Consider the following 14,040-nt stretch of genomic DNA (forward strand, 5'->3'; position numbering starts at 1 on the left):
TTAAATTTCTGCCGCTCGTAGGTGGCGCTCCGCCATAGCTTAATGGTCATGACTTCACGGCGTCATGACAATGTGGCATCATTTGACATCTGGTCACCATGACGACACAATGCTACAGGAGGGTGACACAATGCTACAGGAGGGTGTCGTTCCAGAAAAGGTAAGGCTCTCTAACACACACACACACACACACACACACACACACGCTTTCTCCCCCCAAAATTGCTCCTCTAAGCTATAGCCTATTCAGCCTTATGGGAAATTTGCCAGGACACAAGATGTAATGCATCACAAATACAAGAACATTTTTATTAGATCTCGTAAAAGACCATTGGTTCCAAATTATGCCATGTAATGCATCACAGGTTGTTATAATACAGGTTTTTCCTTTTTTTTTACATACGTTTTTTGATGTGCTATTAAAAGTTATATTTTACGCACATTGATACTATAGGTTGAGCCTTGTTCCAATGTGCTTAAAAATCTACATTATGTAATGAAAGTAACAAATGGGGGGTCCAGGTATTATTAGTTTACAAACGCATACCACATTTCTAGAGACAGGTTGGATCTTTCAAACTTCTCTCATTAAGTTCAGAATATTAAAGCCTTCTGATACATGGTCAAATTCTTTCAATATATTTTGTAAGACAAATTTTGAGATGGTATCAACATCTATTATTATTTGGCCTCTATCAAGCAATAAAACCTTGGTACTAAATATATTTGTAATTAACACAGATATCATTTCAGGACTGGAGAAAAATGAAGGGTGGTTAAGAGCTACCTTTGCTTGAAGTCTTCCACCAATGGTAGATCTCATGTGATAGATGGAAACTACAACATCACCATGGACTGTGACTCCCAAGGGGAACACTACCTTGCCATCTTGAACACGATACTCTCTTTAACAAACAAAAGAAGAAAAAAAACTATTATTTGTAGTAAACGTGATACATCACCTTTAAACCAGTGCACCTCTTAACCCTTTTAGTACCCAAGAGTACTGTCATGATACCATAAAAATATTATTAATCTTTGACACAAAGGGTTAACAGACATTTTTAAATGACCCATTTTTAAATGTTATTGGCCCATAAAACAAGGAGATTTTTAGATGAGGGTGACAGGTAGAAATACCCAGAGTACTAGAATTAACCCCAGGTTATCATTGGTGGGATGTGTATATTATGGAGGTCTCGTGACAGTACCCAGACCTACAAGAGGATCTGGGTGTCAGCGACAAAGGGGACCCAATTCTTGATTCTCACCCCCCATCCCCCGTTAGTAGAAGAGAAAGGTGAAGTTAATCTTTCATTTTCCTAATTAATTCACTAAATATGAGATATGTGGCATACCATACAGTTCACAAAAGGTTAAGTATATACTTTTAACCAGTGGGTTCCGCTGTTTAAGTTATGACCAAAAATGATAGGTTGGTCTCTGTTAGATCTCGGTTTGTTTTCGCATACAAAAGTAAAGTTGTGTTGGCAAAAGTGGTGTCTATTTCAAAGAACCAAAAAAAAAAAAAAATAACAGGAATGGCAGTGCACAGCTCTGAGAAATGAAAGAGGGGCTGGAGAGCAAACAAATGTAGAAATCAGCTTTCCTGGCACATAAGAGACCCTTTGATGTCCTTCGTTTTTTACTCTAACGCGTTTCGCACTGGGTAGCGCTTTATCAAAGTTGAAGTGAAGACCAAAAACGAAAGGTTGGTCTAGGTTATAACTCGGTTTGTTTGCTCATAAAAAAAAAAAGTAGAAGGTGCGTTGGCAAAAGTGGCGTCTACACGTGTATTTCAATCATACCAATGCAACAGTGAAGATGGCATTCTTCTAAGTAGTATAGAAAGATGGATATGGGGCATTTTTCATAGTCAGAGACCAAAAACTCTGCAGGTAAGGCCTGAAACTATTTTTTGGTGGTAGCAGAGTTTTAAGGTTATATTTGTGATAGATTGTGATACATCTGATATTGTGTAGTAGTTGGCAAGATCATCATAGGTGAACATTTATCCGTTCAATGCAAAGTGACCTTACTTGTATTCTCAAAGGGAAAAAAAAATCAGATGCTTATTTGGTTATAGAACTTTGAATATCACTCATTTGAGGGACTCTGCATGGGGGAAGAGTGGGTCAGCTAGATAGCCGTGTGTATTAAACCTTGTTACACATACAAGTCACATGCTCACAGGTGTGCCAATGGTGGAGGTAGTGGGATAGAATTTATTAGCACTTTTTAGTGTTGTGTTTATACCTGCGGGACAGACGAAACACTAAAAAGTGATTGACCTGTGTGAGTCTTGCGAGAGAACACAGCTCAGTACCAAAAGACATTGAGATGTAAAATGTTCCTATAAAATAAGCACTGAGCAAAGTAAACTTGGTCTACATTGGGCACCATAACACAATGCGAAGATCATTCATTGGCTTACATTGTCTGTTCTTCCCGATAGAGGTTTGCCTGGCAAACAGTCATTGAAGTTACTTGAAAAAGGTAAACAAAGATTGGGACCAAGCTCTTATCTGCATTTTAAAAGAGCAAAATTCAAGGTGCAAAAAAAGGACTCTAATACTATCACACTTTGTCCCACTGCTAGAAAACTAAAAATAGTATGAGAGAATCTTGCTTATCTTGTGTAAATCTATTGTGTACATTAATATTACAAAGGAAACCCAGCAAATATAAAATAACATACTTCATTCGCTCATAGTCCTGCGCGGTGCTGAAAATTTTAGTTTCTCCAATAAGAATTTCACAGAAGGGGCGACACCCGTTCCTCTGCTTGTTAAAACACGGCACTGGACTGATGGTGACAGATTTGATAACAATGGGTTTGCAGTGAGGATCAGCAGGTTTGTCAGATACCAGGTCACAAATATATGCTATGTACCTGCAACATAAAACCGGGAAACTACAGTGTTATTCCACAGCAACAGTTACCCCCATTCTGTCTTTACAATTTTCCGGGCTGATTAGTATCTGCAAAGATCTATATCAGATATACTGGAGGTCCATCCACATTTGAGTGGAGTAAGAGAAGATACACTGCAGTAATATATTGTGGGGCACTTGGGTTGAACAGCTTGTCCACCAAATAAGCCACTGGGACAAGGAGCAAAACATACATTTTTTTGTTATAATGTTTTATTGGATTAATTAAAAACATTACATCTGATGCACAGCTCCGGCTGCTCATTTATAGAAGCGCTAAATGGGTTTTAAAGCAAATCTTGAAACCCCTGTAGACCAGGCGGCCGCCAACAGATCAGTTTTTCAGGATATCCCTGCTTCAACACAGGTGGCTTAGTCTTCGATTTAGCAGGGATATCCTGAAAACCTGTCCTGTTGGTGGCCCTCGACTGAAGTTGCCCACCCCTGCAGTAGACAGTCTGATTTGGACAGGAGGGTTCAGACAGATGTGACCAGATGTCATACCTCCTGTGCGACGGCCAGAGCCCTATTCCAGGGCGCTTCGCGTTTAGCAACTGAATCGCAGGAACAGGATTAGAGAAGAGATGACAGAAACAAAACATTGCGCTGACCAAGACTGCAGAAGCTGCACGGCCATCCTATGAAGGGAAGTGGACAAGCAAATATTAGTGTGATTCTGAAAACGCGAACACGTGGAGTATTGTAACGCATGCGCCAGCCACAGTCAATGGAAGATGTATGTTGTAAAAAACATTAATAATTCTATCTGATTCCTGAACAAACACTGTAATCAGGAAGCATGCTACTCATGTAACTATGTAACTATGTTATTCATGGCAGTGAAGCAAATGACCAGGGTCATATAAACAGGTGAGGGATATGTTGTAGTCGGAATACATTAGGTCTGCTGATTTAGGAAAAATGCAACAACTTTAATGACTGATTATCTTCCCGTATTTAGGTATAATCTACTGTAGTTTTAAGTGTTGCGTCGGGGAAAAAAAGGTGTGTTATAAAATCACCAAAAGACAAGAGTCCCAATGTTACATCCAATAAGGCAAATTATTTAGTACATTACTATGTATGTTATCTGTATTCTTTCTTCATAAATATGGGTCATGTAGTTCAATGCCTTGGCCAAAATATTTGAACCCTGTGACCACGTCATGGTAATCCATTTCAGTAGGTCCTACACTAGCACTCAATATAATAATAATAATAATAATTAATAATATACACACACACACACACACACACACACACACACACACAGCACTGGGTTTGTCAGCTTACTAATACTGTGTATGTCAGTTATAAATCACCAATCTTTTCTTTTTTGCTTCACACCCAGTTTTACTGCACTTTAACCCTTTAGACCCCTTCTAAGTTGCTGGGTCAGAGGCTCCCTGTGTGCAGTTATAAATCACCCCCATATTTTAATTGCCACAAAAGAATATAGCAATCACATTTAATACATGATTTCTAATTGTAAATTGTGGGGTTTTTTTGTTTGTTTTTTAGAAAAGAAACAATATGAAACATACTGTATATAAAATGAACGTAAATGTGGATTCTGTGAAATGCAATTTCATTTAATACAATTTACAAACATTAATGTTTAACAAGTCTTACACTGCCGGTCCCTCCGGGATTTCAGCAGGGAAAGTCTAGTTATATAAAACTAAAAAACAATTCCTATTCATGTAACACTTACAATAAATCTTCCTACTTAAATAGTCTTTATTTTATTGCTCTTCAGATGCCCATTTTCTATAAATACTAATTAATAAAACTACCTAAATTAAAACGATTAACAAGGAGCATAAAAGACAACAGATCATGGGAACTCTTACGGCTGGGGTGGCCCACTCCAATCATCAATGTTCACCAACAGGCCAGGTATTAGGGACATCTCTGCTTCAGCACAGGTGGCCCAGTCATTCTAACTGAGACATTGATTGAGCCACCTGTGCTGAAGCAGGAATATCCTTTAAACCCACCCTTTGATGGCCCTTGAAGATTGGAGATGGCCACCCCCAGCCTTAAGGTATGTGTGGGGTTGTTTATAGGTTACATAAATATGTTTGTATCCACATACTGTGTGCAAGGCATGCATTAGTGATACAAGCAGGGCTAAGTTCACAAATGGATAGTTAGAAATGATACCCAACAGCCATGCCTATAGTGTATGTGTGATCTATTTGTTAAATAGCATAACTATTGAAAATCTACATAGTTCTTACATATGGAATACTTATCTGTGACTGTTCTGTATCAGACAAACCCTCACAGATATGATGCATAACAAGAAAAGTGTGGCAATTATTTGCATATTTCTCTCAATTGATGTTATTTGTAAGCGGTTCATAAAATTTACAGTATGCTGCTTTTTACAATGAAATGTCGTCTTCAGCGTTGCCATCTAAAGCATTTGCACAGGCATTCTCCCCTGGCCATTTTCATAGCTCAGTGTAACGTTAATCAAGTGACTTACCATGCAGTGGATGACACACACATTTTTGGGGTTTTGCTGTAACCAATTGTGCATGTTCTTGCAAACCGCAAATAAATTATGCAAACTAGGAGCTTGTCTTATAGGCCAACTACATTCAGATACCTAGATGGAAAAAAAAGAGACACGTCTTACAATGGTAATGCTCAAGTTACTGCGCTTTCTGTGGCTGTCTCAGTAAAATCATTTAAAGCCTCAAATAATTAGAGAAGCCAAGTCTAAACTTTATGCTAATTCGCCGTAACTGTCATGGTAGAGGGGGTTTGGCCTGGGATTAAAGGGGTTACACCCCATTTGGCCACCCCTACTCTCCCCTGGGAAGTAAGGGGTTAACTGGACTGTGGTCCTGTAATGTGTTTTTACCTTGCTTCAGCATCCTAATGTATATTCCCCTGTAAAAATGTATTGTTTCTGTTCCAGTGTTTGCCCCAACACATACACTGGGATTGATGCGGGAGGCTTAAGGGGTTAATGAGCTGCAGTTTAGGAAAATACAAATATGTGTGATGTCTTTTCAGAAATATCTGGGCTTCAACAGGCTTGATTGAAGTTGGGTGTGAAAAGTACAGAGGGGGTGTAGTGTACAGTATGTTAATACCTAATTGGCAGGCCAAAGGTATATTGCTGGTAGAGACAGCTAGGACCCAAGTCTGGGGCATTGGGTGTGAAATATAGCACCTGTGACAAATGTTCGCTACACACAGGCCCAGCTTCAAAAGATTTCTTGAAAGGGGTTATGGGGGCCAGGGGCGCGGTTACGCAAGGAGATATCAGAATGAGTGACCTTATTAAATATAAGAATACCATGAGATGTCCTCGGCTGAACATGCTAAAAAATTACATATGTGTAACCGGGGGACCGAGCCGCAAATAACGATTACAGACACATGATGTCTAGCAGGTCCTAAGAGACAGATATTAATATCTCTCTTAATTTTAGTATTACACGGTAATATTTAGTCTCATTGGGAGCGTCATGCGTGCCGGAATGTATTAATATGTCTCGCGTGCCAGTAAGTATTACTGAACTGAAGTTATGAAGTTATTTAGATAGCAAAAGCAGTTTTTAAACTTCCTAGGGTGGGAGGAGTTTTACTCTGGGGAAAACTGTCAACCTCACCACTGATTTATGAGAGGGGCAGGGTTTAGGTTGTGTTCAATGGAAAATAATTGTATAAGAACCAGGCTCAGCCTATGGCTATTGTCTTTCGTGTTTTTGGTGATTTTGAAGATTGCTGTATGAACTGCCAGTCCAGATGTGGCTGTTTCATCATTCCATCTTAAGTAAGGGTCTATATTTTGTTTGTTATTTGTATATCTCGTGTGTTCACCTTTTTCAAGGAATAAATTATATTTTATCATATCTAAGCCTCGTTCAGTTCAACCCAGGTATATTTTTGGTGTATTATTAATAGCCTGTCACAAAGTTACCGTCACAGTAACCCCTTCAGGATGGAAGAGCACTGCTGGGTACTATCTAAGGCTCATATCCACAGAGCTCTGTTACTTGATTTAAACGATGGCCAACTTAAGTTAACGTATTATTAAGTAATAACAGAGTTAAATGCTGTTTTTGTTAAGACCGGCACTGCGTTATAACGTTAACAGATGTTTGTGCTAATGATATGCATTCCCATTAACAACGCATATCCACAGAGCTTCGTTAAAATTAATCCAGGGATTGAACGAGAGATTACTTAGGCCACAGATAAACTTGGAGTTGCATCCAGACCCTGAAATAGGTCTGTTACCGGGTCTGGATGAGTGTAAGACCACAGTTCGTTAAATCATACCGATCATATTGTTATTTACAGGATTCTTCTTTTCCTCTCCCGTCTTCCCTTTTATTAAAGCACCTATTCAGTGTCTGCAAGTGCGTAACGCCACCTTGGGGCGAGACAGGCTTAATCCATGTTATTTAACGCTAACGTCACATGGCGTTATTCCTATGCTAAGGAGATCACCAACGCCAGTTGTTTTTGCATATAATTAGCTTTGTGGATTTGCGTGGATCTCAGGGAACATGACATCCATTCTGGTTTTTAATAACAGCACGTTATGAGCCTGGAGAGAACGGAGCACTGCAGATCTGGGACTAAGTAGAGTAAATCAGTAGAGCTGGTGAATGCAACAAGGGTACAACTGTAGATAATAAAAGTGTACCAAAAGGATGCACAGAAAAGAGAAATCTCATGTGGTGGCACGCCACTGATCATTAGATGTCCAAATAATGAACAATTAGTAGAATATAAAACTTAATATTTCATATGCCTGAGTTCCAAAATTGCATACTATAAAATAATAAATACAGCAAAAAACAAATATCTAAAAAAAATAAAAATAAACTATACACACCAAATAATACTGTGCTGAAGCAGGGATATCCTGAAAACTTGAGCTGTTGGTGGCCCTCAAGGACTGGTGTTGCCCACCCCTGAACAAATATATAGACACTATAGTGCAGTGAATATAAAAAGATGTTCACCCCCCCCCTCCGCGGGGGCAGGACTGCCTGCCGGGCCGGTCGTAATGTGTAAATCAGAAGAAGCGCATTCAGCTATCAAAAATACCAAGGCTGTAGTGTAAACACCTCGATCATGCAAAGCTACAGTACTGATCCGGGGAGGGAGAAGATTGTGTTTATATTGGTTTCAACCTTGTGCTAGCTGCAAATGACAGCAGAATAATTACATATTAAGATAAAAAACACACAGATAACATTTACATTGTGGTCACTAGTGCAATGATCATGTGGGCAGTGTGAGGAGCGGGCAACGCCACCGCTGAAAGGAATCACCAAGTGGTTACTGCCCGTCACCCATTGGGCAGCGGATAATTAAAAACGCAATTATGCTCTATATCGGGGGTGCGCAAACTCTTCACCCTGCGCCCGCCTCCTCGCACGCCCCCACCCCACTGCTTGGCTCCGGCATCAAATGCCGCCGTGGGGTCATCTGACGGCACCCCGCGGCGTCATTTGACGCGTCGCTGTAAAGTTAAAGTAACGTTCCGGAGGCCTTGCGCGGTCCCCGCCATTTAATTTAAATGCCTTCGGGGAAGAGCGGGGCCTCTGGAACCACCGAGCGCCCCCCTCCCAGAAAATCTCGCCCCCCAGTTTGCGCACCCCTACTCTATATGACATGGCAAGTATGACAAATAGTCACAGGTAATTACTGCTGTTGGTAGTGTGAAACTGGGAGACAATACAGAAGCCCCCAAAGTGTATACATACCATATACAGTTGCCAGTCTTAACTTTGAGAGGCAATGAATGGCTTCAAGGTATGTAAAAGCAGAGAGTTTAGCGCAGGATCTAAGCTCTACATGTCACATACCTTGAAGCGGTTCTTTGAATGCCAGGCGGTAGCTGCTACACTTTGCTGTGTGTTGCTGGCCTCTCTGGCATGCAAGAGGTTAAACTCCTGCAACCACGAAGAGTAAGAAACCTGCCGCCTCCTTTGCCCCGTGCGCCCCAGTAACGTACCCTGTTGTGAAACTTGGCACTGCGGTAAGACTTCTGGGACAAATTAAACACCGTGTAATGATCCAGGTGCCTCGAATCCAAGAACGAGCGCACGTCTTCAATGTGGTTTCTGAATCCCAACTCCACTCCTTCTGCTGGAAAAGACATCACTGGGAACGAGAGTAAAGTATATTGGATGTAGCAGCACATATTCACCCCTCCACCCCCTCTCCCTCCATGCAATTACACGTACGCAAACCCAAGTCACGTTGATTGACTTCCTAACAATAATTGCACCTGCTTATCTATTAATTATTATATCCACTTGGAACGGTCAGCAATAGTTTAGGAACTACTGTGAAAAAGTATATCACTTGTTCAAGGATGAACATGAGAATATTGAGGGCACGCTCTATATGCCACCTTATCTCCTTCACGTGGCATGTGCCCTCACCGTCACAGAGAGGGTTAAAACAGAGGTTGAGATCACGGTTCTCCCGGAGTGCCAGGAGTCCCGTGCCACCAGACCTCCAGCATTTCGGTGTAACTTGATCACGACACAAGCCGGCCCCGGATGCCGGAAACGTAAGCTTCCGTTTTGATCAAGTCGGCCACTTCCTTGGAGGGCACAGCCCGATCTGCCCTGGAAAAACGAGCCATTGCCCGTGGCATACCTGGTACTTTATTAGGTCACTCGTAAGGTTAAAATCAGCGATCCCCACTACACGCGTATAAGACTTTAAAATAATATAATGCGAGCAGGGTCGCCACCTTGTCCTGGAGGCTAACCCGGAGATGAATGTAAAAAAAATTCTCTTACCGGTGGCGTGGTGCGGCGGCGGAGTCTTCCGGCATCCTCTGGCATTCTCCTGCATCTCCCCCGGCAACTCCTGTAAACATGGCTGCGTGGTGTCAAATGACGCCGGGTTGGCATGACAACGAGATGCTACGATGTTATGCGGCGTCAAGTTGTCATGGCAACGAGACGGCGCATAGCGCCATAACGTCACAGAGCGTCCTGTTCACTGGAGTTGCAGGGGGATACGCAGGAGAATGCCACGAGACACTACTGCACCCCGCCGCCACCCGGAGATTAACGAGCCAAACCCAAAACCCGGAGTAGTGGCCAAAACCCGGAGTAGTGGCAACCCTGAATGCGAGTATCTTTCCCCCAAGCATGTCCCGCTCATTTTTGTTGTTGTTAAATCATGGTTTTAATCTCTAGTTTAATCTCTAACTACCATGGTAACCGTTAGACTGCACGGGGCTTTGGGGGGAGCTCCCTTTTAACCACCCAAAAAAGTCATTTTTTTTTTCCAAACACTTGGTATCTCCTGAATAAAGCGGCAGATTTTACAAAGAAAAACAGTGTTACAAAGAGCAAGAAATAAAGAACTGTATATACTTATAATACCACTATTTGCAGACTTTTTTTCTTTTCTTTTTAAACCAGGAGTAAGAGTGAATGCACATTTAAAATAAAATCTGTGCCATCGGTAAATTCGGAAGCTTTAATTAATGTGTAAAATTGCTTACCAATAATCCTTGAGGTAATATAGGAAATATCAAGCTCTCCTTTAGTATAACTACAGAAAAGAAAACAGAATAAAAACGATGCAAGTTATTTCTCCTGCACAATATTACTGTGTTCTTGAATTCCTAAAATATAACTTACTATAGGGGGATCTCAACGCCAGTGCTCAAGACCCCACGCCCCCCCCCCCCTATCCCCTCTGATTGAGCCAACTGTGCTGAAAGCTGGAAAATGTTGAAACCTGACCTTGTAGGCAGGCGGGGGCTTTAGGGCTGGAGTTGCGCACCCCTGAGTTACTGTTTCTGTGCTATATTGTGATACACACAAAGCTATAATATGCAAATAATGCCTTCAAGAAAACACTGTCAATCAGAACTTACACTAGAATTGTATCGCATGTCAAGGTTGATGGCATAATTGATGGTATATAGTAGGAAAGGAGTATATAAAAAAGGTCTTCCAATAACGTGTGTGATCATACAGAATCGGGGCCCAACGAGTGGCATGGGAAGCTTACAAGGTGCAGTCCCCCAAAATTAACTTTCAGCAAATCACAATATCAAAAAGTGACCAGTTACAAATGGTTCATGGACATTTAGGAGTGTCCATAAGAATGTGAAGGGATGTCCTTCCAAAAGGCAAGGGTCACTTCTTTCACCCCCCTCCCCTTTTAGCAAATATAGGGTATTGTACGTATCTGGAAATCACACGTTAAGAGGGAAGAGTCCGCCCTACAAAATGAAGTAGTAACGTCACCTTCAGGTATAGGCAGGGCCGGTTTTAGAAGTTTCCGCCCCTAGGCACTTACCTTTTTGCTGCCCTGGCCTTCTCTTGCAGCATCCGGACGCGCTTCCATAACAACGGGACGCCATGTGACGTCACATTGTCATTGCATCGCCATGCGACACCGCAGAAGGAGGTAAGAGACGCCCCACGCTCTCCCCCAGCAAGAAGTTTAATTGTGGGGAAGAGAGCGGAGCCTCTGTAACCAAGCACCGGCCCAAAAGGAAATATTCAGGGCCCCCTCTGAAATTTGACACCCCAGGCCTATGCCTAAATACGGGCCCGTTTATATGGTGGGGTGATAAAATCCCTTATCCTTCACCATATGGTCGCCCATACTGGTGAAGAATATGGGGCATTATTGTAGTAAGATTCACCTAGGCCCAATTTACTTTTCATATTAAGTAAGTTATCCGATTGAAGTATGCCTCAGGGACTTTGGTCTGAGGGATACATGGGTTAGGACGGACCTATCATTTACATGTCCTTTAAGCAATATTTGACCTTGGTTTGCATACATGTGCAGTTAGGATGTCAGACTATGTATATACACTAGTGTTTGAATTTGTATTTTTGTTGTTTGCTAGACGGCGCACACCCACCTGCATTTAAGCAATTTTCTGTAAAGATATTCCTGTATATTACGTGCTACTTCCTGATGTGGGTCGTGTGTCCCTATTAAATATGCCGGCTTAATGGTATTATTCATGTATGTATTCTGGAAAGTGCATATGATCTAACCCGATTTATAAAATTAGTGCAATAGAGTTAATAAGTGGATCTTGTCCTGTCCCAGTTTTGTATAAATAATGTTTTTAACAGATGTATTTTGTATGGCGAGGTCAATATTTAGGTAGTTGCTTGTATAATAAATACTGATTATTGTTTTTTAATCCAAAATGTGTGAAGTACCCTTGAGTGCTTATTGAGGACACGAACACACACACACACACACACACACACACACACACACACACACACACACAAGGGTACATTTAGGCTATTGTTTTCCTGTATATAGCCTTTTCTTTGTAAAATTATAGGTATTTTTTTACCTGGCAACAGATTGCATTACTTTAGAAGACGTGTCCTTCAGGGTGTCCTTTAGGTTGTCCTTCAAGTTGCTGAAGAGACGCCCAGCTCCTCCTTTGACAATGTCCAAGAGCCCACTGCCATAGTTGGACTCCATGTCTGGGGATGAGGCACCTATCGTACGTCAGGAAAGGGAGATTTCAGTTTGTGTTTTTATTAATCGCATACTCTATTGTAAAAGGAAAAATCATGAAGTACTTTCATTTGTAAATGCAAAGAATGAAGTGCTTTCTGCCCTTGATGAAGTCACATTTTACCACAAGTTCTTCTTTATACACAAAAGGAAGGACCAGAGTGATCTTGAATGACTATACCAGCGGTTAACTTTTTTTTTTGGTTAAGGAACCCTATAATTATACTGTGAAATTCTGAGGAGCGGCAACCCTCTCTAACAGCGCATCTGAGATCAGATGCGTTGTAAAGCTGCAGCCAGGCAGGGACAGAGCGCGCTCTAGCGCGTGAGGGGAAAGGGACGAGCCCGTGACGTCACGTGAGTGGTTCGCCCTCATTGGCTTAACTGCGCACGTGACCAGGGCAAGCGCGACAAATTCAAAATAATTTGTCTCGCCAAGCAGCTGAGCGCGGAGAGCGCTCACGGGCACCCTGGTCAAACACATTGTCGTAATATTTTTGATCGCGCTGAGCGAAAGCGTTCTCAACCTCGACGAGCGCTAAGGAACCCCAACCCAATCTCATAGCGCATCTGAGATCAGATATATTGTAAGGAACCCCGACCCTCTAATAGCGCATCTAAGATCAGGTGCATTGTAAGGAACCCCAACCCTCTCTAATAGCGCGTCTGAGATCAGATGCATTGTAAGGAACCCCAACCCTCTCTAATAACGCGTCTGAGATCAGAAGCATTGTACGGAACCCCAACCCTCTCTAATAGCGCGTCTGAGATCAGATGCATTGTAAAGAACCCCAACCCTCTCTAATAGCGTGCCTGAGATCAGATGCATTGTAAGGAACCCCAACCCTCTCTAATAGCGCGTCTGAGATCAGATGCATTGTAAGGAACCCCAACCCTCTCTAATAGCGCGCCTGAGATCAGATGCATTGTAAGGAACCCCAACCCTCTCTAATAGCGCGTCTGAGATCAGATGCATTGTAAAGAACCCCAACCCTCTCTAATAGCGCGTCTGAGATCAGATGCATTGTAAGGAACCCCAACCCTCTCTAATAGCGCGTCTGAGATCAGATGCATTGTAAAGAACCCCAACCCTCTCTAATAGCGCGTCTGAGATCAGATGCATTGTAAGGAACCCCAACCCTCTCTAATAACGCGTCTGAGATCAGATGCATTGTACGGAACCCCAACCCTCTCTAATAGCGCGTCTGAGATCAGATGCATTGTAAAGAACCCCAACCCTCTCTAATAGCGCGCCTGAGATCAGATGCATTGTAAGGAACCCCAACCCTCTCTAATAGCGCGTCTGAGATCAGATGCATTGTAAAGAACCCCAACCCTCTCTAATAGTGCGTCTGAGATCAGATGCATTGTAAATTTTTCTGTATTTAGTACAATTTTCAAACGACCTGAGAATTGCAGGGAGCCCTTTAGGGGGATGCCCGGGAACCCATGTTGAAAAACACTGGTGTATAGACAACTTAACTATACAGTCTATAAAGCGTGTATAAACTTTGACTGAGCCACCTATGCTGCAGCAGGGATATCTTGAAAACCTGACCTGTTGGTGATTGGAGTTGGCTACCCCTGGTC

At 42.1% G+C, this 14,040-nt stretch overlaps 1 protein-coding gene across 6 annotated transcripts in view; it reads right to left on the bottom strand.

The window, feature by feature from the left end:
• Positions 1–14,040, bottom strand: part of DNAJC6 (DnaJ heat shock protein family (Hsp40) member C6) — a 59,139-nt gene that overhangs the window by 22,628 nt on the left and 22,471 nt on the right. For all 6 annotated transcript variants that reach the window (XM_075615899.1, XM_075615900.1, XM_075615898.1 and 3 more), the window contains 7 exons: positions 12,281–12,431; positions 10,445–10,494; positions 8,930–9,078; positions 5,429–5,551; positions 3,439–3,572; positions 2,699–2,893; positions 788–905 (listed from right to left, as the gene is read on the bottom strand). In XM_075615899.1, the coding sequence (XP_075472014.1) occupies positions 788–905; positions 2,699–2,893; positions 3,439–3,572; positions 5,429–5,551; positions 8,930–9,078; positions 10,445–10,494; positions 12,281–12,431 (920 nt within the window). The remainder of the gene's footprint in view (positions 1–787; positions 906–2,698; positions 2,894–3,438; positions 3,573–5,428; positions 5,552–8,929; positions 9,079–10,444; positions 10,495–12,280; positions 12,432–14,040) is intronic.

This window comes from Ascaphus truei, chromosome 10, assembly GCF_040206685.1.
Source record: "Ascaphus truei isolate aAscTru1 chromosome 10, aAscTru1.hap1, whole genome shotgun sequence".
Classification (NCBI taxonomy): Eukaryota; Metazoa; Chordata; class Amphibia; order Anura; family Ascaphidae; genus Ascaphus; species Ascaphus truei.